Consider the following 24588-nt stretch of genomic DNA (forward strand, 5'->3'; position numbering starts at 1 on the left):
GTCCATCTCTGCAATAATCTGGGCCATAAATGCCATGTGACTAATCACTCTATATTAGAACTCCTTACATGAGACAGAGAAAGCCAAAAACTAAAATTTTAAACAGTTAAGCTTTTCACTTTTAATAAAACAATTCTGTAACACTTACAATCTATATTTTTTAATTTGCTACGATTAGTTAGCTTCTCTATTAAATTCGAACGGACAATTATTTCTTCTGCAGTATTTGTTAATCTTGGTTAATGGTGCAGTAAACGATTTCTGAGAAACACTCTTGATATTTGAAATCGACATCCAAACAAACACACGCCTCCCTTACTTGCTCCACCCCCAAAATGCACAAACACGCAATGCAAGAGTAAACATCTCTTTATCATATCTGAACCGAAGCAAAATAATGAAGCGAAGAGAACAAATGAATGACAAGGAAGAACAAAAAATCAACATACAGTACACGAGTAAATATAAGCAAGAGTTGGTTGTTAGTAGCCAGTAGCACAGCAGCTACAGACAGACAATGAGACTCACAACCGTCCTGTTACTAACATTATAACAACACATGTTGGTACTAGCAAAACCAATGTTAACTCGCGTATGGAGCAAAAACAACGCAACCTCTGCATTCACTTTCAGGCCTTCCCGCTCAGGTCTCTCCAGTGCTGGAAAGCTTTTCCAATATTAATGCCTAAAGCTCTTGCCTGATCATAACCCTTCTTTTTCCAGTGAGATTCCTGTAAACTTTTCTCTTTTGTAATGTCTCTCAGCCATCTCTCTTTCTACAGTCTTTCTTCAAATCTCCCTCTTGCTCACTCTCTCTCCTCCCACATCATGAGTGGACACGCCCCCTACTGCTGATTGGCCCTCTCTCCCCTCCCACATCATGAGTGGAAACGCCCCCTACTGCTCATTGGCTCACTCTCTCTCCTCCTACATCATGAGTGGAAACGCCCCCTACTGCTCATTGGCTCACTCTCTCTCCTCCTACATCATGAGTGGAAACGCCCCCTACTGCTGATTGGCTACAAGTGTGTTGCGCAGCTCGGTCCTATCCACTTTCAACAGCTTTTCTCAGAAATCACTTACTGCACCTTTAATGTTAAAGCTGCAGTCCGTAACTTTTAGCGCTCACTAAACAGAACAGGTACTTTCTCTGTTTATGTCTATGACGACTCACGCAAGGTACTGGGCTACTCTGCAGTGGTACGAACCAGTCTAAAAATAGTCTAAAATAGTCTGAATATAAACATTACTCATTATAGGTGTACCATAGTGATTTAGGATAAGACAAAAACACGGTTTGGAAAATGGATTCATGATATACTCGCTTATTATATACAGTTTGTTAATTTTGAACAAAAATTTTTACGGACTGCAGCTTTAATTTCAACATTTATTAATACATTTTAAAATAAAAAGTTATTATTAATTAATGCACTGTGAACCATTAAAAATGAATTGTATTTTTATTATCTAACATTAACAGATTAATACGATTAATAAATGCTGTAAAAATATATATTTCTCATTATCATTTCATGTTAATGAATGGGACCTAAAGTGTTACCATCAATCTTCTGACACTTTTTTTCTATGGTAAAATGTAATATCCTTAAAGCAAGTTTACACAAGTCTAAATCAAAGCTGATTATTGCAGACAAACCTCTACTGTGCTTCGGCCGGACAGTAAAAAGCAGCTCTAATCTAAAGCCAGTGATAATCTGACAGTGATGTCACTGGAAAGCGTTCATGACCAATGATGTCTTATGTAACTCAGATTGTGTTTGGTGAAATGAAAGGTGTCAGAGAGTAATAGAGGAAGAGAGAAAGTAACAGGACACATGACAATGATGATGATAAAGTAACAGGATAAAAAGGGAGAGAAAAATAAAAAAATTCTGTCATCATTTACTGTCATATATCATTCCAAACCAGTATGACTTTCTTTGGAAAACAAAAGACGGTATTAGGAGGGATTTTTATGTTCTTTTCCATACAACAAAAGCAGAAAAAAGGAGACAATAATGACTTTAACTATATTTGCAAGTCATATGATTGCTTATTTTGTGATTAATGCATTCTAAATGTCTTATAAATGTGTATAATTATAATACATTATCACCTGGTTTCACTGACATCTATAATCATTTTACCATTTTACAAAAGAAATTTCTCGTTGTATTTGCATTATCATCATCAATTATAATAGTTATAGGGCTAGCAAAAATATAGCTGGCAATAGAAATATGCTAAAACCAATTATGAACTATTGAGGGAGAAAAAAACCCTCATTGTTAAATGCTAGCTTGTGTACAAAGGATCCAAAATGGACTATTTTATTAACAATTTTCTCTCTCTCTGTCCCCCTCAAATCAAATTGATTCTCTAGAGGAGGAACGGCAAATGTAATTTAAAAAGTATCAGTGATTAAAAAGGCCATGACTGAGGAGCAGGCACACACTCATCAAATCAGATGAGCATCTGTTGTGCTGCAGCAGAGCTCTTATGGAGGAGCGCACAGATGGCTCTGCACTGATGTACAGCATGATGGCATTTCATTACAGGTTTCTGCATCTGCACCTGACCTAAGCATAATTCAGTATGTTTACTGCTCTAGGACAACACCCACATCACCCTCTGTGACCCATCATGTGAGGAACTCGTCAAATTGATGCTAAGCAAATTGAGTTTAGATTAACCTGCAGTGTGTGCAGCTCTGAGACCCGTGTCCTGATCCAGTGACCATCAAATATCTGAAGTCAACTGATCCTAGATCTGCCGCAGAGGTGGATGGTCTTTCTGTGAGAAGGCCATTTTTTAGGTCCTGAAAGTGTCCTGCATGCAAGAAGATATCTTACATTTATTGCAAGACATCTTAAACCATTTACACACACACACACACACACACACACACACACACACACACACACACACACACACACACACACACACACACACACACACACACACACACACACACACACACATTCATGTTATTCCAGTGACTTTCTTTCATCTGTGGAACACAAAATCATTTTCCATACCATAAAACTGGAGGACTGGGGCTGTCTTTATTTTTATCTTAATGTGAGAAATAAAAATAATGTTTGGGTTGTTCATAAATGAGTATAAATAATTAATAAATACACAAATGAGTATAAATAATATATTGATAACATATAAATAAATTAAAATATAACATAGTAAATAAATAAAATATAAATACAAATGATAAAATAATACACAGAACATTAATTATACAAAATAAATAAATAGGTCTAGTTAAATATTTACTGTATAAAAAGGGAATTTTTTGATTGACACGTACACTGACTTCATAAACAATACTATATAATACAATATATTGTGTACTCAGTACTCGCATCAGTAATCTAGTATAGATCAAACCTTGTTGTCACTGATCCTTGTGCATCCTGTTGCTTCTTGTAAAACTGATGAAGGATGCCCTCTAGTGGTGATGATGGACCTTTAAAAAAACGCAACACTTAAAAGTTCAGAGCAAAAAAGCAATAGAGAGGAAATGTAATTTTATGTGACAGGAATGTGATGACTTCTCATTTCTGCAAAGATTTCATGAGGACTTATTAACAGACAAAGTATATGTGGAGAACAGCACACTACCATCCCTAACTATTTCTGCAGTACAGCATAGCATACGTATGTTAAGGTCATGTGAAAACAATTCAGAATACTTCTGTTTTAAACATGATACATGCAAGTAAGTACATACCGTTTCACACACTAATTAAAAAAGCCTGTCGAATAACACGTCTATGACGTCAATGCTCAAAATCGGTTTCTGACGTACATGAAGAAATCAAGGCCGTTTTCACAGCACTGAAACCCAACCGAGAGGAAAAACATAAAGTGCTAGATATTTTATTAGCATATTAAGTGAATTACTGTCCCCATGGAAAAGAAAAACCACTGCTGTGTATGTGAACATGTTTAAAGAAAAGAAATACAGGGAACAAAAGCAAACAGCAAAAATTACACCACTGTTCCCAACACACTACCACAAAAGTCCTCTCTGACAAGAATTAATGCCACTAATTATTCTCAGAGCCGCAAAAACGAAAAGCAATTTATCAAACACATAAATGTTCCAAGTAATAATTCTCCGTGGGAATTTCATACAGCAAAGGATCAAACAGATCTGTTAAATTTCACTCAACTTCCTTTGTGCCTCCCTAAAATGAATTCATGAACGAGTGTGATATACTGTGTAAACACTTCCAGATAATGAAACGCAAATATACACAAGTAGAAATATATAAATGGAAACCGGGCCAGGCAGATGTTCCCCTGAGAGTCAAAACCATGATCATGCAGAAAATATCAAAATCAATGAATCATTATAATAATAATAATAATAATAATAATGTGTGAAGAGAAATACAATCACTTGCAAGAAAAAACAAAACAATACACTGCACAAAAGCCAATTGTGATATCGAATCTCTTAATGTTGCAAAGCCATAATATTTTCATAATAATACAATGCAAGTGCTGTTTAAGACATGATATTGGCATCAGGTTCTGCCAAAATACGACACCATAAATGTGTAAATACCTTTTATATAATATCTCTTGATATTTAGAACATACATGACCTTGATAGACTTTTATAAAAGTGCGAGATGCAATATAATTGCACGTGTGCGCACACATCTGACCCAGCAAATTCTATAGTCCGTGTATTTGCGTTTGTGTGGTGACCGCCATTGGTTGGTCTCGGGAAAGGCCGTGTCCGGGCTGTGAAGTCTGGGACGGGTGTGCAGTTTCACAACATTTGGCACATTCTTCAGAGTTTGTCTGTTAGATAGCACATTTATTTTGGAGCAAGACCATAGTGACTGTGTGCACAGATGTGTTTAACTCTTTGGTTTTCAAGAGCAGAGTTTTTGTGGTGCAATGTCGGCGTTTGTGCCAGTAAGTCATTGGGTTTCTTTAAAATATGCGATATCAGTGAACCAATAGAGGCAGTTCACACAAAAGTAAATATTCTGGCATCATCTATTCACCCTCATGTCGATGCAATCCTGTATGATTTCTTTCTTTCTTTCGTTGCGCACACAAGAGATGCGGGTGCAGGATGTTCACACGGCTGTAAAGGCCTGAAGAATGACGAAAAGCACCATACTGTTGTCTAAATGAGTAGCTTTGTGTGGAAACACACTGAAATGAAAGTCGTCGTTTACTGAAAATCTTCCTCTCCACTGTAACGCTCAAATCTCATATGTGCAATCTGAAGATATGCATATTCAAATTTTGAGCGCTGAAAAACTGGTTACGAGGCACATGAGACGCATCAATGTTTGGCAACAATGACATTGAACATACAAAATCTGAAAGCTGAAATTTAACGACTGCCTTTCTCTTAAAAACTTAATAAAACTGGATTTAAAGGGATAGCTCACCTAAAAATTAAAATTCTGTCATAATTTACTCCCTCATGTCGTTCCAAACACGTAAGACTTTCGTTCATCTCAATCTGAGAGCTTTCTGTCTCTCCATAGACGGCTACACGACTACCACTTTGACGCTACAAAAAGTTCATAAAGTGATCGTAAAACTAATCCATATGAATTCACGTCTCGTTTGAGAAATTTGATAAACTTAACCGTTTAATTCATATGGATTAGTTTTACGACCTATTTATGAGCTTTTTGAAGCGTAAAGTTGTTGTTAGCTGTCAATGGAGAGACAGACAGCTCTCAGATTTTCATTTGTGTTCAGAAGATGAGCGAACGTCTTACGGGTTTGGAACTAATTAATGGTGAGTAATAAATAACACAATTTTCATTTTTGGGTGAACAAACCCTTTAAGTACCATTTAATTTCATTGTATGGAAAAAAGAAGATTGTGCAAAATTTGTTTTCCACAGAAGGCAGAAAGTCTAGAAGGTTTAGAACAGCATGAGGATGAGTAAATGATGAACGTAATGGTGAACTACTCCCTTAGGGTGTTGTGGCATGTGTTAAATGTGGGTATTTGTGGTGCTTTAGTCCCAGAGCACCTGGTCTGCCTACAGTACTACAGGTCGTCATTGACTTCCTTCAACCTCTTCTCCTCCAGGAAGGCCACCAGTGAATCCCTCATGTCCACCACGTCCAGCATCTCCTGCAGGATCCGCTCCTCCTGTGCTCGCTGCTCAGGGGTCTTCTCAGTTTCTACACACACAACATACAGTAGCAACATCTTAATGCATGTGTGTGCATACGTTTACATCAATAAAAACAAATCAAGGCCCGTTCACACCAAGAACGATAACTGTAACTATATTAGTGACCGCACCAGCGGACAATATCATTCTGATTAATCCAAGCGCTCGCTGCAGTTTTGTCATCTGCCGCTTTAAATGCTCTTTGAAGCCGGATGGATTCTGATTGGCTGTCAACATTTTTATCGTTCAAGCTGGAAAAAAAATTCTGATTCCAACAATATTGTTCCTCTGTGCCGTTATCGTTAAACTTGAGGTGTGGAGTCTGCTATTAATTTATTTTTAGAACTATATCTTTATCGTTATAGTTATCGTCCTTGGTCTGAATAGACCTTTAGAATTAAAAATTAAAACCAAATTAATACTAACTTAGAAATGTTAGCATTTCAATAATATTAATAATAATTCAAATTATTTAAATATTTAGAAATATTATAATAATTTAAATATTTAGTATTGCATATACATTAAATTCTAATTAAAAACATATTTTTAATACATTAAGCTTTTATGACTTAAAAATTATTGACAGATGGACTATTTGTAATTCATTCCAGAGGACTTTTAAAGTGCCTATTATATAAAGAGAATATAATGACAAATAACACTATTTCAATATGAATATCATTTAATTCGAATTTATTATTAAATTAATAATAATTATTTAATATTAAATAATTAAATAAAATATTTTTGCCTTGCATTTGCTCTGCATTAGACCATGTGCACTACCAGCAAGATTATAATAATAATAATAATATATATATCTTTTTTATTACACATGAAGCTTTTATGACTTCATATTAACTGATGGACTTTTTGTAATTAAAATCCAAATTCATTTGTCAGAAGAACACAGGACTATTTAAATTAATATATCATAAAGAGAATATAATGATATAATATAATCTTTAATTTCCCACCATCCATTTCCATGTATCGCCGTAGCTCCATCTCTAACATGCTCTGTTTGTCTTCCAGCTCCAGCTGTCGAGACCTTTGAATCACAAAACCAGAATCACACGAATATACGATGCTGCTGTTAGCACAGCCTGTAATTTAGTTTCTAACACAGAGGATCCAATTATGCACAGAGCCAATACATGATAAATACATGCAAAGCGGTGGGTTAAATAAATGAGGCCACTCTAAGCATTCATCTTAAGCATTAGTGCTCATCAAAGACATGCAGAAGAGAGGTTTCCAAGGGCAACGAGACTGTGAGCTGGCTTTCAGTGAGGTTTGAGGTTTTCCTTTACACATGCAAAAATAAATGATGCACTTTGACCAATAACTGCTATTGAGATCCTTAAATGTGCATTGTATTAATGCTGACATTACCACTTGGTTAAACAACCAAGATGTTTATTAATTCAACCCAACTTGTGGCTATTTTTGAGGGTAACAGTGATCAGACTTACGCCACCATGAGATCAGACTCCTCTGAGAGTAGATTGTTCTTCTCCTGGACCAGATCAATCCACTGGTCAATGGTTTCAGGGTCACCTGAAACTAAAACACACAGGAGGTTACGACACCTACGAGATCTGCTTATCCTCAGTCGTCGCCACACTATGTCACCCATTTGCTTCTCTTAATCAGCTTACAGTGCATCCTGGGATGCTTTCAGTAAAACAGTATTGAAGGAGTTGTATGCAGGGCACAAAAAGTTCAAAGTAATATCATTTAAAGAAATGTATATGCAAAAAAACTAATTTCAAGCATTTTATCATTTGTATAATGAGAAACTTGAAAATAAATTAAAGCTTTAAGTTACGTATTTGCATATACACATCTGATAAAAAAAATATTCACGTTCATTGAAACTCTAGTAAAGTAGTGCTGGGTGGATTTCTCAATTTGAATCCATAATCCTTTTGATGAGCCGATATAGATTCTTAAATCCAAATAATCGATATTTTAGTCTATGCTCTTTTCAGATGATGCATGAACAAAATTTGGTTTAGTTTAGGGTCCAATTCTCACTAATAACTATTTGCTTATTTGCATGCATGTTACTAGGATATTGGCTGTTTATTACTACTTATGAAGCACATATTAATTAAATTCAACAACTACCCTACTCACTATTAATAAGCAGTAATTAGGAGATTATGGAGGCAAAAGTCATAGTTAATAGATAGTGAGAATTGGACCCTAATCTAAAGCGTGACCCAAAATTTCACTAAACATTATTTTGTAGAGCCAATAAATCGGAATGATTTTTTATATGAAACAAAGTCTTAGTTTTCAAATTCTGTCAATTTTATAACAAACAATGTCACGTAACGTTACATTTGCCTCAAAAAAATTTGCCTTTCAATTACCACAACTCAATAGTTAGCTAGAAAAATGAAGAGCGGATCATTTTGTTAAATATATATATTCAATAAATTAGATTAATTATATTTTTACTTAATCTGTTCTTCAATTTTTAATATACGTTTGAATAAATTCAGCATGAAAACTATTTTATGACAACCTGAGCCAACTTTAAAAAAATAAAATAAATAAATAACAACAGTGGAGCAGAAACATATTAATGTCATTAAAGAGTTAATATTATTGTCCTAATGTAATTATTATAAAAACTGCCTTAATTGTACCAACTGAACATGTTCCCTGTGAAGTTTACAACATTAGTTTTTCCTTGATAAAAATGTTTTTCCTTGATAAAAATGGACTGCTCTTTATCTGAAATACATATCCAAATGAAGTGATATTGAATCAAAATTTAAATCGAAAGCTTGTGAATCGATATGCCCGTCCGTATTAGACAGTAAATGTAACTCTTATTGTAACTCTGAAAATGTCTTGGTGACGTACAAGGGTTAACAAGTTCACTGGGTTTCAGTGAGTTTTCGCACACACACATTCTGACCGCTGTATAATATGATGAAGTGAAATCATTAATGGTGCATGTAGATGGATGAGATGTCATACCAGCCTCTCCTCTCAAAACTCTCTCCAGCTCCACTCCTTTCTCTTCCAGGTCTTTAAAGGTCACTTCTATCTCTTCCAGCCGTCTCTGAATCGTCTGTGTGGGCGTCAGAACCAGAACAGTATCAGACCAAATGAGAATGAAATATCTTGATATGAATTGATGCTGATTTTGTGCATGTTTTTTTTTTTTACCATTATGGGAAACAATATACTCAGTATAGATTGATCTTGCTCACCTGAGCTTTGTGGAAGCGCTGGATTTCGCTCATTTTAGCTTTCCGCTCCAGAGTTTTCATCCTCTTTAGGTCCTGTTTGTCTGATTTAGAAATCTCATAGTCGCCCCCCTGAACACATACAACACAAGCATACGGTCAACAACTTCTTGGGAGAATTTAATCATTCTTGCAGAAAACATGATCTCATGATCATGATTCAGTGCTTTTCAGTCAAAATAAAAGCTTAATTGTATGAAAATTAAGAAATTAAGACAGCCATAAATATTAGTAATTTTACAGCTGTACAGTATATATATTTTTTTATTTATTATATGATCTTTTATCAAATACTCAGTTTTTATTTTACAATGAAATATTTGTAATTATTAATAATTATTAGTTTCATAGTCATATTAATATAGAATACTTATTTTTAATACTTAAATGTAATAATAATAATAATAATTATTATAGTCATGTTAATATAATCACATTTTTGGCCAAATTGTGCAGCTTCACAAACAAGCTAGTTGCATTTTAAAATTCACACACACAGCAAATTAAAAAATATATAATAAATAAATAAATATATAGTCCCAATAGTCCCTCATTTTGGGACATCCCAAAAATAACTGTATATTCCTACCTGTTTGTAAATTATTATTATGTTTGTAAAATCTGGTTGGTATGGATGGAAATTTGGTCTTCTGACTAAATAAGTTATAGACTAAGTCTCAGAATGAAACTAATTTGAACATATTCCCACCTTGCAATCCAAAAAATGCTCTTCTTCTTGAAGATCCTCTTCGTCCTCTTCTTCATCATCGTCAACACCTTCTTCATTATCATCTTCTGATACATAATGGTCTGGTTGAGTTTGTTCTGATGAGGGAATTCACACCAAAATCAGCCACTAAGTTAAACCTAAAGCCGTTAAGAAAGACGTACCGAAAATGTGGCTTCCAACCTGAAGGTCCGACTCGGAGGACGCTGAAGCGCTGGATTAGCCGCGGTGAAGACAGATTCCACGGGGAAAACTTGGAGCGCGTCTTTCCGTGCTGCGATTGGGTGGTGGGCGGAGGTTCGCTCTTCCTTCTCACGCAGCGACGGTTAGGCTGGTTCTGCAAGCTCTTCCGTGTAGCGATGCCTCCGCTCCAGTATCCCTCCTCCTCGACTCCTTCATGCTGCTTGGAGGAAGAGGAAGTGGAGGCAGCAGAAGACGAGGCGGGCGTCTCAGAGTCCGAATCCTGGCTGAGAAGGTCAGCTTTTTCCTCTTCGCTCAGCTGAAGTTTGCGCAGGGACGGCTTGGGTTTGGAGTCAGGCGTGAGGCTGTGATGAGTTTCCTCAGGTTCCTCTGGGATATTTGAGGGTTCGGGCATCACGTTATGGACAGTGCGAGGTTTTGGGAGCGGAGGGTGCGGCAGAGATCTTGAACTTCGCGGGGCCGGCACTGGAACTGACGGGCTGCTGTTATTTTGTTGGCTCTCAGTGCCTGTGCTCTCTGGATTGAGCTCTGAGGGTTTGTGTGGTTCATGAGATTCCTTAAGGTCAGGTGACAGATAGTCATCTTGCTCTGTGGGAGTAGGGCACTCGTTTGATTCTTCGAAGTCAGGGTCAACAGATATCTTATATGAGCCCTTCCGTTTTACAGAGACATGTGGAGGAGGAGATGCCATCTCTACAGTTTCACCATTTTGTGTCTTTTCTTTATCATCCTCTTCATTATGACTATTCTCAACATGATTCTAGAAAACAGAAAAACATGACATTATTGTGATATTTTGGGCCTGAGATATATTCTGTGTTCGTGAACACAAATGTTAGATTGTTCAATTCATGTAGACTACCATCTACCATCTTATCCCTCCATCCATCCCTCCATCCATCCATCAATCCATCCATCCATCCACCAATCCATCCACCAATCCATCCATCCATCCATCCATCCATCCATCCATCCATCCATCCATCCATCCATCCATCCATCCATCCATCCATCCATCCATCCATCCATCCATCCATCCATCCATCCATCCATCCACCAATCCATCCACCAATCCATCCACCAATCCATCCACCAATCCATCCACCCATCCATCCACCAATCCATCCATCCATCCATCCACCAATCCATCCATCAATCCATCCACCAATCCATCCACCAATCCATCCATCCATCCATCCCTACTACTTTTTGAAAGAAGTCTCCTCTGCTTACCAATGCTGCATTTATTTAATCAAAAATAGTTAAAACAGTAATATTGTGAAATATTATTACAATTTAAAATAACTTTTCTATTTTAATATATTGTAAAATGTAATTTATTCCTGTGATGCAAAGCTGAATTTTCAGCATCATTACTCCAGTCTTCAGTGTCACATGACTCTCAGAAATCATTCGAATATGCTTATTTGCTGCTAAAGAAACATTTTGCATTACGAATGTTGAAAACAGCTGCGCTGCTTCAAATTTTTGCATCAGTGTCTTTTTCTATGGTTAATTTTAGATTTCAGGTCAAGCATGGTCATGGTTGAGCAACATATTGAAGAGCATCTTGCTGAGCAAGTTCTTTTAAGTGAATCAAAAATAACAGCGTGATCAGTGTAGTGCGATTCTGAACGAATCAAACACAACCAGCTAACTGTAGAGTTGAATCAGTTCAGTTAAATTTACTTGGTAACTATCACATTATTTGCAAATTGCCGTAAACTAAATTTCCTTTTCAAAATATGCATTACTTACAAATACTAAAATAATCGATTTGTTCATGAAACTGTTACGGTTTCAGAAATTGTGTTAAACTGTCCAATCCCTATTCCCTATAGTTAAACAGCCAACATGATTAATAAGCCAACTGCCTAAATAATAACATTTTAAGATAACTTCACCTCATTGAATACTGAAGTTTGTAACCATCACAGTCAAGGTACAGTCATAATTGCAAAACTTCACAGGCATAAATGTCCATTGTCTATGGTCAATAGTGTAATGATATATGAAGCACAATTCACACACAAGTTGAACCCGGTGCAAAATCGGTGTGGGGAAATCTTTCGCCCTCAGGCTAAACTCCTGATCACAGATCCTATTGAAAATACTCTATTTCTTGACTACAAAAAATTCCCCAAACAACACTAAATGGGACCTCAATACAAGGATGCATGGTTGCACATGTTGGCTAAGCACTCTCATTTAGGTACTTGTATTATGATTGTTTAAAATAAGAAGTACCGGTTGTATTATCAGATTAGGTAACTGAACAAGTTGCCAACACAAAAGTGACTGCAAAAAAAATATCAGCAGCTCACAGAAAACTGCATCAGCTCTGAGGAGTCTTATGAACAACCACTAGGAATCCAATATCACAAAAGCAGAATTTACACACACACACACACACACACACAGACACAGACACAGACACAGACACAGACACAGACACACACACACACACACACACACACACACACACACACACACACACACACACACACACACACACACACACACACACACACACACACACACACACACACACACACACACACACACACACACACACACACACACACACACTTTTACACGAGAGGAAAGGAAATGTTTTCCCTGACGCAGCTGCTGACCCACATTAGTTCTCGTCATAACAAAATGGCTGAATATATCTCAGTGAAGAAAAGACCATCGGTCTTATATATCTAAATATAATAAAACTCATACAAATAAGAACTCAACCTAACCCTGTAAGTTTGCACTATGGTCATGAATGACGACTCAAATCATGTCTCATTTAAGAGGGGTGTGCAATTACTTCTCAAAGTGAAGGTACTTGTGATTTTCATCCGACAGATAATGAAATGTGTACAAAACTATTGCAAGAGGCAGTAAAAAAAACTAACAACCTACAACCACAGAAAGCACTCTAGCTCCATAATCACCTAGAGCTTTGCCATGGTCCTCAGAAAATGTGAAAATAGTGTTACAATCCTATATTCCCATGGTCTTCCGATGGTATAATGTCCAAATAAATCATATTTCATATATATTTCTGTGAACATGAACTACAGAACAATGACTTGCTAATGCATGTTATTACGCTTCCCACACATCTCAGTGCAATATATCAACACTAAAAATAATTATCGTTCCCAGTATCCTCACACAAGAGATCCGACGGTAAATAGGAAGCAATCAAGCGTCTCATTAGCTCTGATGTGTTTCATACCTGTGAGCCTCTGTGACCTTCATCACCCTCCTCTTCCTCAGCCACTGAGTGCTGCTCACAGTAGAATCTCCCTGAAGACAAATCAAATTCAACAACATGAAGGGCTGTAACATGGATGCACATGCAGTTTTTTCAAACGAGCAGTGAATAATTGAACAAGCCCCACTTTTCTTGTAGGGAAAGCAGGATCATGTAAGAATCATGGACCACGGGTGAAACTGAGATTTGCACAGAAGGGGTGCACAGGAGGTGTTGTAATAGCCGTAATCTAATAAGACAGTGTTCCACACTGTACGAGATATGAATAGCTTTAAAAGGTTATGTAATATTTGATTTAACATCAAGATGTTTCAGTCCTTATGACAGCAGATGAGAGACAAGTGCATGATAAATAATAAAATAAAATGTATTACGTAATGTAAAAAACTAAAAACAATGCTGAAATATTTATTCTTTTACAGAACTTAGTAAGGCCTACATTTGACCTACTATTAGCCCTTGATCTACGCAACTATCACGGATTAACAAATCGTTCCCAAGCCACGACTTGCTCATATGTCAGCATGTTTTACTAATTCGTTCCCTCGTTTGAAGTAAATCGTGGACACAATATAATAATTTGTTCCCTCGTCATGATATAACAATTAGTTACCTTGTTTTAGTTAAATTAAATTAGTACAACAAATAAATTAATAAAATATACACTGAACAAAATTATAAACGCAACACTTTTGTTTTTGCCCCCATTTTTCATGAGCTGAACTCAAAGATCGAAGACTTTTTCTATGTACACAAAAGGCCTATTTCTCTCAAATATTGTTCACAAATCTGTCTAAATCTGTGTTAGTGAGCACTTCTCCTTTGCCGAGATAATCCATCCACCTCACAGGTGTGGCATATCAAGATGCTGATTATTGCACAGGTGTGCCTCAGGTTGGCCACAATAAAAGGCCACTCTAAAAGTTCAGCTCATGAAAAATGGGGGCAAAAACAAGTGTTGCGTTTATAATTTTGTTCAGTGTATATAAAAAACTAAATAAAATATGAAGCTTTACGTCATATTGAGGGTCTTTTGGGCTTACCCGTGTCGGATTGGAAAGTGTATCCGCCCTGCCGCAGGGTGGAGCCGCAGTGATAACAGCTGAAACAACTGCGATGGAAGAACTTCCCCTCGGCGCTTCCTCTCTCCAGCACGTACAGATGCTTCTTGCAGAAATAACAGAGCTCACTGCCACACGTCTCTGATGAGGACATCGGTGCCACAGGCGCCGCACACTGGAGATAAACAACGCTTTAAGATACTGCACTTATAATGAATATAGAGCAATGAATTAAAAGACTTGACAAATTGAACCAAAGTTGTGTGTGTGAGTGTACAAATACTTTGTTATTTCATTTAAAATCAAATCTAAATTATATATAAATAATCCACAAAAGATACGATACACACTCCATATTTTACAGTTCTAAGCTCTCTACTGTTTACTAGTAATTGAGGTTTCAAGTTTTAAATCTAATTATTACATATAAGTAGATATATATACGTATATGAAATAATATTTGAATATCTTTAATTAAATATATATAAAAATTCTAAATTAACATTAATTAAAAAAAGGAATTCACTACAGTGGACACTTTTAGCCACATTTTCCCCCCACTTCCTGTTGTATTTTTGTCCAAAGTACGGTTTCATTTTTGATCCTGACCTGAGAGAATATTTTTTAATTAAAAAGGCTGATATGTAATCAAGCCACCGATATTGTATCTACAGTTCCATCTATCATTTGTTGCGTTTAATGCCAAAAACGTCTTAACACGTCACAATAACACTGCAGTCACCATTTAATTGAAGAACTAGATTTCAACCCTTACTTTTTCCTCTTTCACATCCTTCTCCTCCTCTTTCTCCTTCATCTTTTGCTTTCTTGGTCCTTTCTCCGATGCCAGTCGGTCCTGAGAGACACGGGTCACATGATCTCATTTACAGCTCAGGTTACGTAATGTGGCGACAGCAGATCGACAGAAATAAACAATGATTTCACCGTTATCGTGCACTGCAAACAGACAGCAAGCAAACACTAGCATCCCCCTTTCTCTTGTCCTTTTATTATTCGCTTTCTCTCATGTAACCTCCTCATTGTGGCCGCAGCATGGGAGCATTTGGCTTTGGCAACAGCTGTGTGTAATGGGGGCGTTTAGTGTTTTCCTAATGTTGTGGTTCATTACGACAGAGATTGCACGTGATTTCATGCTCTATTTCACCAAAAACACCAAAGATGACCTTTGACAGGCACCACTGCTACACTGTAAACAAAATGGGGGTTTGTTTTACATGATAACACGCAGGTGTTTGCGTACCCTGCGTCTCTGGAGGGAGTCGCGCTTGAGCGTGTTGAGGAAGGAGACGGCCGAGCGGGTTCTGGACAGCGAGAGGGTATTTGTGGGCGAGAGGCTGTTGCAGCGTTCTGAGGAAGACAAGAAGAATGGAAATGGTGAGAAGAAAATAAATGGCACGCAGTGCTAAAAGTAAAGTAAAATGCATACATTAAAATAAGTTTTTGCGGCAAAGAAAGAAATATAATTTTTTTATGTAAAGTAAAAATGCTTATAAAGCCATAAAAACAAATTCCAGATAATAAACAAAAAATGTTTTATCTGTCTCATGACATGATTTATTATTTAAGCTTTTCATATTGCAGCAAAACCTTAAGAGCATTGTACTTTAATTGTAGTCCTACAACTTCAATAAATAATACATTTAAATTAAATGTAAAATAAAAAAAATAAAAATAAAAATTATTAAAAATAATAATATGAAACACTGAAAACACTGTGAAAAAATTATATTAAATATGATATATCATAAAATTATTTTTAAACATCAAACATATTCCACACATACACACACGAGTGAACAAGAAAAGCATCATTTATAATCTCTTAAATGCAATATATTATTTCATCCAGAACAACCTTATATAAAATGTGCATTTTAGATGCAATTTAGATACATAAAATACATTAAAACCGGAAGCAAACTGAAATAAAAAAGAACCATTAATATCCTCCTACCCTTTAAACTGCAACAAATACAAGTCGTCACATTCAATATGCGCTTTGCAGTGGCGTGTTAGAGATGAGCTGTATTGGATCCCACCCCCTTCCCCTGAATACACACATCCAGAGCCTGCGTGAGTGACAGCTCAACCTGGAGCACATCTGTGTGAGATCCCCTCCCGAACACAGCATCCAACAACTAAACGCCGAATCCAGCTCCCTAAAGCCCCTCTAACGGCTGTGACTCCTCAAAACCGTCTCATAGAGCGGTGCGTGTGGAGGCTGGATCAGATCCACTCCCACCGAATCCCCCGTAAGCAGCTGATTTCTCCCCAGCTGAGTGCATTTGCTGCTGCAGACTGTCAGACTACAGACTACAGCAGAAAACTGCCCGTTTACAGCAGTGCATGCTGGGAAGGCATCTTAAAGAGACAGTAGCGCTGCTATTATAAGAGTTTGCCTCTATAGTCCATACAGATCATGTATTGAAATCTGTTACGGTCTGTGGTTTAGTCTGTCTTATGCTTATTTTTTTGTTGTCCCTCCCTTGTTTACTTTGGCGTCGTTCTATCTCTATAAGCGCGCGCGTGCTCTCTTTCTGTTAGGTTGACGCACCTGCTCATCATTTGAAAGGTAGCTGATTGAAATCGGCAGATGAAAGATATCAATAAGGAGGATAAAGGGGAGAGATGAAAGACTTACGGGCCAGCCAGCACAGCAGCCTCTTTATGTTTTATGTTATTTGTGTTTTGTTATGCTTTGCGTTTCATATTACTCTTTGTTAGCTGTTGTCCGCTCTTTTAAATACTTTCTTGGTTGGCATGTTGTTAGATTTTGCTTATACATGGTCTTGAGTGAATTAATAAAATAGTTCTGAGCAGTGGCGTTGCTCACTTATTTGTGTTTGTTACGTTACCTTTCCTTCCCCATTAATGATTTCACTAAAAGGGAGGTCGTAACAAAACCAAGCTGAAAATGTACAAGTATAAGGATCGTACATGAAGGCAACAAATTGTTTTATTATATATTTTGGACAACCATTCGGACAAAGTGCCTTTCATAATTATGAATACCTTCAAAGACGGCCCATCATTACCTGCTGGTGTATCTTTCTCGGTGAGAGCGTTGCGTATCTGTGTGAGGTAGACCACCATTGAGAGCTGGTCGATTTTACCGCAAGTGGTCATATCAGCTGCACGCATGATGGGAGCGATGCCAAACTCTTTCTCCGTGATGTCAAAGGCCAGCTTATTGTTCGCAGTGATATTATATTCATCTAGATGAGACATGTCACTGAAAGAGAGGACAGCATGCATATTATTTGTATGCACTTATTGTATGTGTATTTACATCTATCTTTACACTATCGTTCAAAAGTTTGGGGTCGGTAAGATTATTTAATATTTTTGAAAGAAGTCTCAAATGCTCACCAAGGCAATTTAAAATAACTGTTTAAAATAACTGCTTTCTATGTTAATATATTTTAAAGTGTTATTTGTTCCTGTGGTCAAAGCTGAATTTTCAGCATCATTACTCCAGTCTTCAGTGTCACATGATCCTTCAGAAATCATTCTGATGTTGATTTGCTGCTCAAGAAACATTTCTTGTAATTATCAATGATGAAATAGTTGTGCTGCTTAATATATATGTGGAAACCGTGATATCTTTTTCCAGAATTATTTTAATTAATAGAAAATTCAAAAGAACAGCATTTATTTGAAATATAAATTATATATATAAAATGAAAAAAGAAAAGGTACTAATTTCTTTCAACAAAAAAAAAGAAAAAAATCTTACAGCACCCAAACTGTTGAACGATAGTGTATCAAGCAACAGTTTATCATAACATAATTGGGCTCTGCATCTTAGATCAATTATGCGAATACTCTTGTGTCTTGATGGTCAGGTGGTCTTACATGAGTTCAGGTCTGAAGTTGTGGATGAGAGCGCAGAGAGCCAGGCCGGACCTCCAGGACTCACTCAGATCTTTCACCTTCACGTGTTCGTACCCCGCTGTGTTCTTCTGACACCAGGACAGCAGTTCCTCCAGACGTCTGAAAGAGTCTAAACACACACATTTAGAATAATTCACTGTAAGGTCTGTGCATTTTCATCGGGTTATGAAACCCTAAAACACATTTTTGACATGTAATCAGATGCATAACGTTTAACATAGATCACCAGATGCATATTATTAAAACCAATGATATCCTACGTTATTTTAAATTGTTGAAAAACTTTTTTTTGTTGTCGCTTTTTTTCAATTAAAATATTAAATACACCTTCAGTGTGCTATAAGTTAAAGTGATACAAGTTACATTATACTGTACATGCAGTATGTACAAATGTATATACATTTGAGGGTTTTGTGTATATAAGATAAAGTAATATATAAGTTAAAGTATGTGTCGTATGGCATTTACCTTTTTTAGGTTTATGTTTTACGTTGGGTTTCCTCTGTTTGTTGGGTTTACTCTCATCATCCTCTACTTCATACAGACGCTTGACCTTTAAATTGAACACAAACAGACTTAAATAAAACTCTCTGATGATAAAAACCCTTTAATTAATTACTAATCATTGCTAGGTACTTCAAGCAGCTTTTGCAGTGTGTAAGTTTGTGTATAGGACCTGTCTGGGTTGTATAGAGGACAGGTTGACGTTTGGGTAACGCGTGGATGGATCGATGCTGTAGGCAATGTGGTTCTTGCTGGTGTTCTCTGGAGTCGTTTGCGAGAGCAACTGATACACACTCTCCCTATAGAAGACATACACAGCATAATGCACTACTGCACTATTTGAATCATTTGTGCATTTTATATTGATAAATACATACATAGTACACATACACTACTGTTTTTAACAGAAGATTTAATTGAAATAGAAATCTTTTATAAGATTATAAACGGCGTTAAAACTCTGTACCTCTCCGCGATCACCTCCAGGGGTGGCAAACCTTTTCCCCATTTCCTGACCATCCACGCCGTGTCAAGCGCAGCCAGGAAACCACGAGCAATGCCAGTGCCAAGAGGCCAAAATGGCTGCAATAAAAATATATTTTAGTCTATCTATTATGATAGCTATAATTAGATTTGATGGCCAATGCCAATATGACAGACAATATTATGTAATCCAAACTGTTTTGCTTGTATTGTTTAAACAGTGCTTACATTAAACCAAAGTCAACGAAACAAAGTTTTGAAATAACACTGATCATGTTATACACTATGCTAATAACACACCTCTACCAGAGAGTCTCCCACTAATCCGATGAGTAGTTTCTTCCCTTTCCTCTCCTTCACCAGAGAGGCGTTCTCTGCCCTGTGCATGGAGGTGAAGTCAAACATGGCCACGTCAGGGCGGCCCGCGTGGTTCGTCGCAAACTCCATGTTCGGCAACATGTGATCTGTGGAGAAGTCGGCGGCTTCGTATGCGTACTTCTGCAGAGCCTCCTGGTTAATGTTTGCATACGCGAGCAGCTGCTCGACATCAGAGAAGTCCTGAGAACGAGAACGCTTTTGATCAAGACAAGGAGGGTTTAATGTTAAGGCACGTTCACATTGAGAAGGTTAACTATAAAGATAACTATATTAGCGTCAACAACACCAATGGACAATATCGTTCTGTTTATTCTAAGCGTGTGCTTGTATGTCACTTTAAAAGCTTGAGCTCGTTACAGCAGGATGGATTCTGATTGGCTGTCAATGTTTTAAGCGTTCATCAGCTGGATAAAATCATTCTGAAAGTGATTCCAATGATATAATTTCTCTGTGCAATTAAACAGTAGTTATAGCTTTGGTGTGAACTCTGCTATTCTTTAATGTTGAGAATGATTTTTAGAAATATATCTTTATAGTTATCTTTATACATAGTTATCGTCCTTGGTGTGAACGAGCATTTAGTCTTTCATTATTTCATTTGTACTCTATTTGCACTTCAATATACAGGCTGCATTTCTATCAAACACAAATAGCAACTGACTGCAGCTATTCCTGTGAGAATACAGAGGACAAGAATAGCTGGACAACAGTGTGAGGATTGATAAATGTGTTTGTAAGTTTAGATGTGAGCTGGAAACAAGTTGAAACATCACCATACACCTCTGCTGATGAAATCAAGGCCTCTTTTCTAGGCTCTGTTTAGCTTTTCTATGAAGTATTCTCAAAGTCATTGCATGTGTCACACTGTGTATCATACCTGCTTTATAACTCCTTTTTTTATCAAGCTCGCCTTTTTTGCAGTCATCACAAAATAGTGGGTATCATCTTTGTAGTAGACTATGTTCTCTAGATCAACGCCTGAAAAACACAACAAAACAACAGGACAGATGAAGGGGCGTGTGGGTTTACTTAACTGTATTTTGGAAACAAACGTAGGGCTGTAAACGATTAATCGCGATTAATCGAATCCAAAATAAAAGTTTGTGTTTGCATAATATATGTGTGTGTGTTGTGTATAATTATTTTGTATATATAAATACACACATGCATGTATATATTTGATAAATATTTGTATTTATATACTGCATATATATTTTTATATGATTTATATTATATATAAATAGAACTATTTCATATATAAATAACAAATTTTTCCTAAATATATACATGCAAGTGTGTGTATTTATATATACAAAATAATTATACACAACACACACACATATATTATGCAAACACAAACTTTTATTTTGGATTCGATTAATCGCGATTAATCGTTTACAGCCCTAAACAAACGTGTCCTCAATAGATAGCTAAATATGACACAAGGTAAAAATTTGTTTAAATGAAACACAGTCTATGGTATATTCTCAGTGAGATAAGGTAAAAGTGTGTGTGTGTGTGTGTGTACCGATCTCAGACTGAAGTGCTTGAAAGAATTTCTGGTTGTATATTCGGGCCACGCCGCTGATCTCCTGCACCTGAGCCTCTTGTTTAGAATGGCGGTTTACAAAGTTTGCAGTGATACCGATGGCCAACCTTCCCCTGAGCTCCTTTATCTTAAAACCTTAAGACATGGGAAAAACAACAGAGTTAAAAAAAAAATATATATATATAATAATAATAATAAAATTAAATATTTCAAGAATTTAGTAAAAACTGATTTGGGTAATGAGGGTTTCTACAACAAAATAAAACAATGAAAATAAAATGATAATAAAAAATAATAAAAAATTTAATTAAATAAAAATGTAATTTAAATTAATTTAATTTAATACCATATTCCATATTGTACCATATTAGTACAACGTGATTAGGATCATTAGGGGTTTTACAACTAAATAAAAATTAAAACAAACAAAATAAAATTATTTATTACATTATCAAATGAAATTTAAATGAAATATATTCCAAGTATTTAGAAAAAAGTGACTTGAATAAGCAGAGCTTTTACAACACAATTTTTTATATTTTATTCAATATTTAATTTTAATTTAATTCGACATTTAAATTAATTTCAATGGGAAAGTGGATTTTATAAAATCCACTCATCCGTGTAAATGTTATATTTGGCACAATGTTACCATCTGGCACATATCTTCCCCCTCCAGCTGAAATAAAAACATCAAACTGAAAAGCTGCAGCTGTGTGAGACTTAGGAGACACCTCAGCCCTCCATCCTGAGAGAGAGAGAGAGAGAGAGAGAGAGAGAGAGAGAGAGAGAGAGAGAGAGATAGAAAAGCAAAAAGTTAAAGGACAAACATTATTTTTCAACTACATGACTGCAGACCTTTCCACTTCCTGTGTCAACAACTAGAGCTGGTTTGTACCTGTGGATCCTGATGGTTCAAGCAGACCTTCGAAGGACACGCCTGTGTGCACCTCGACCCCCAAAATCAGGGCCAACTTCAGCAGAATCAACTGCAGCTGACGGATACCTATAGAGAAGCACAGACCTCATTACTATTCCTGAATTAAAGTGAATACATGTGCATTTTCAGCAATAACACAAGAACTTTCAAAGTTTCACCTTGATCCTAATGTAACAAAATTTCATTTTATTCAGCAAGGGCGCATACAATTGATCAAAAATTACAGTAAAGACATTTATAATGTTACAAAAGATTTCTATATCAAATAAAAGCTTTCTATTTATCAAAGAACCCTAAAATGTATCACAATTTCCACAAAACTATTAAGCAGCACAAGCATTTTCAACATTGATAATAATAATAAATTATAAGTAATGTTTCTTGAGCAGCAAATCATATAAGAATGATTTCTGAAGGATCATGTGACTCTGAAGTAATGATGCTAAAAATTCAGCTTTGATCACAGGAATACATTACATTTTAAAATATATTCAAATAGAAAATAGTTATTTTAAAATTGTAATAACATTGCACAACATTTTTAATCAAATAAAAAAAATGCAGGCTTGTTGAGCAGAAGAGACTTCTTTCAAAAACATTTTTAAAAAATCATACCGACCCCATTTGATATACGTTACATTATGGAAGCACATGTCATGTTGAATGTAATTAATTAAAAAAATTTTTTTAACGATTTAACAAAACTATAATACTGTAGCTTATATAGATTCTCACTTATGTGATGAATGGATCCGCTGCAGAATCTTCCATAGAATTTCTTTGCACCGAGGTTTAGCAGGTCTTTAATGGTGTAGGGCCACAGATGCAGGACGTTATTTCTAGTGAAAGAGGTTCTTTTTTCCAGCACAACCACCTGAGCGCCCAGTAGGACCAGCTCGACCGCCGTCCTGAGACCACAGGGACCCGCACCCAACACTAAACACTGACACAGACAAAGAGAGAGTGATTGGGTTTCTTTTCCCAGTGTTAAACCACTTCATAGATGGAAACATCTGACATTACTCAGGTTATTTATGGTACCTTGTTTTGGTGACATGCCTTGCCCTGTTCATAGTCCGGATGGGCGGCTCTCTTGTCGATCTTCTGCCAGAGTTCTTTGGCCTTCCAGTAGTTGAGTTTGTCCTTCAGTTTACTGTAGAAGTACTTGTAGTCCCTGGGGTCGACCTCTAGGTGGCGACAGAGCTCGATGAAGTTCTGCTGTGTGTCTTTACACGTCTGCGCCTGGACAAAGCGGTCAAACAGAGTGTGGCTGGGATTGACCGAGTCTGTTTGGTTGGTCATTGTGATGGGAGAGGCCTGGAGCCTGCTAGATGACCTGCAGAGACAAGAGAGAGCGAGAGAGTTTACAGAAGGATTCCAAACAGAAAGAGAGACAAAAGTCAACTATGCACAGGCTGACTAAAAGGGTATTTAAACCAACTATGAACATTAATTTTGGTGCGTAACTCATCTAGCACCATTTGTGCTACAAGCCTGAAAGATCAGGCCGCTCGTGTCCAATTACCTTTTTAATGTGCCCCTATTAAGCTATTTGACATTTATTCATTTAGCAGACACTTTTATCCAAAGCGACTTACAAATGAGAAACAATAGAAGCAATTAAACTAGCAGTAGGACAACAGTATGTAAGTGCTATGACCCTTCACAGTTCAATCTAACGCACTTTTTTTAAAAAGTTAGAATAGAGAAGAAAGTGTTAGTATTACTGGATCAAGAGCTGCCGAAAAAGATACGTCTTCAGCAGTTTCTTGCGATTGCTGCATTTTAAAGTTTCCTAATTTTATTTTGAAATCTCTTACAATAATAAGCTTGCATGCATCCAAAGTCAAATAAACACTTTCATTTTCTCATAATATGCAGTATCACCTTTTTTCTCACAGTTCTCATGCTGCCATTGCTTTAGTTGGAGACATTTAATATTCAACAATATTGCCTTACTCAACGATGACGCAATTTTCTTCTAGAAACAACTTTGTTGTATTATTTTCATGTTATCACTGTGAAGCTGCTTTGATACAATCTGTATTGTAAAAAGCGCTATATAAATAAAGGTGACTTGACTTGACAGTAGGGCTGGG

General features: G+C 36.5%; 1 protein-coding gene across 2 annotated transcripts in view; it reads right to left on the reverse strand.

The window, feature by feature from the left end:
* Positions 1 to 3882: 3882 nt before the first annotated feature.
* mical1 (microtubule associated monooxygenase, calponin and LIM domain containing 1) overlaps positions 3883 to 24588 on the reverse strand; it is a 32117-nt gene continuing 11411 nt past the window's right edge. For both annotated transcript variants that reach the window (XM_079588255.1, XM_079588256.1), the window contains exons 2-24: positions 23531 to 23825; positions 23225 to 23432; positions 22448 to 22555; positions 22202 to 22297; positions 21529 to 21684; positions 20878 to 20978; positions 19923 to 20180; positions 19606 to 19721; positions 19312 to 19438; positions 19104 to 19188; positions 18597 to 18744; positions 17777 to 17973; positions 15982 to 16088; positions 15496 to 15576; positions 14703 to 14895; positions 13621 to 13691; positions 10368 to 11145; positions 10167 to 10282; positions 9422 to 9529; positions 9186 to 9279; positions 7664 to 7754; positions 7166 to 7239; positions 3883 to 6192 (exon numbers count right to left, since the gene is read on the reverse strand). In XM_079588255.1, the coding sequence (XP_079444381.1) occupies positions 6056 to 6192; positions 7166 to 7239; positions 7664 to 7754; positions 9186 to 9279; positions 9422 to 9529; positions 10167 to 10282; positions 10368 to 11145; positions 13621 to 13691; positions 14703 to 14895; positions 15496 to 15576; positions 15982 to 16088; positions 17777 to 17973; positions 18597 to 18744; positions 19104 to 19188; positions 19312 to 19438; positions 19606 to 19721; positions 19923 to 20180; positions 20878 to 20978; positions 21529 to 21684; positions 22202 to 22297; positions 22448 to 22555; positions 23225 to 23432; positions 23531 to 23791 (3711 nt within the window). In that variant the 5' untranslated portion in view covers positions 23792 to 23825 and the 3' untranslated portion in view covers positions 3883 to 6055. The remainder of the gene's footprint in view (positions 6193 to 7165; positions 7240 to 7663; positions 7755 to 9185; positions 9280 to 9421; positions 9530 to 10166; positions 10283 to 10367; positions 11146 to 13620; positions 13692 to 14702; positions 14896 to 15495; positions 15577 to 15981; positions 16089 to 17776; positions 17974 to 18596; positions 18745 to 19103; positions 19189 to 19311; positions 19439 to 19605; positions 19722 to 19922; positions 20181 to 20877; positions 20979 to 21528; positions 21685 to 22201; positions 22298 to 22447; positions 22556 to 23224; positions 23433 to 23530; positions 23826 to 24588) is intronic.

The sequence above is a fragment of the Phoxinus phoxinus genome (genome assembly GCF_949152265.1).
Source record: "Phoxinus phoxinus genome assembly, chromosome: 18".
NCBI lineage: Eukaryota > Metazoa > Chordata > Actinopteri > Cypriniformes > Leuciscidae > Phoxinus > Phoxinus phoxinus.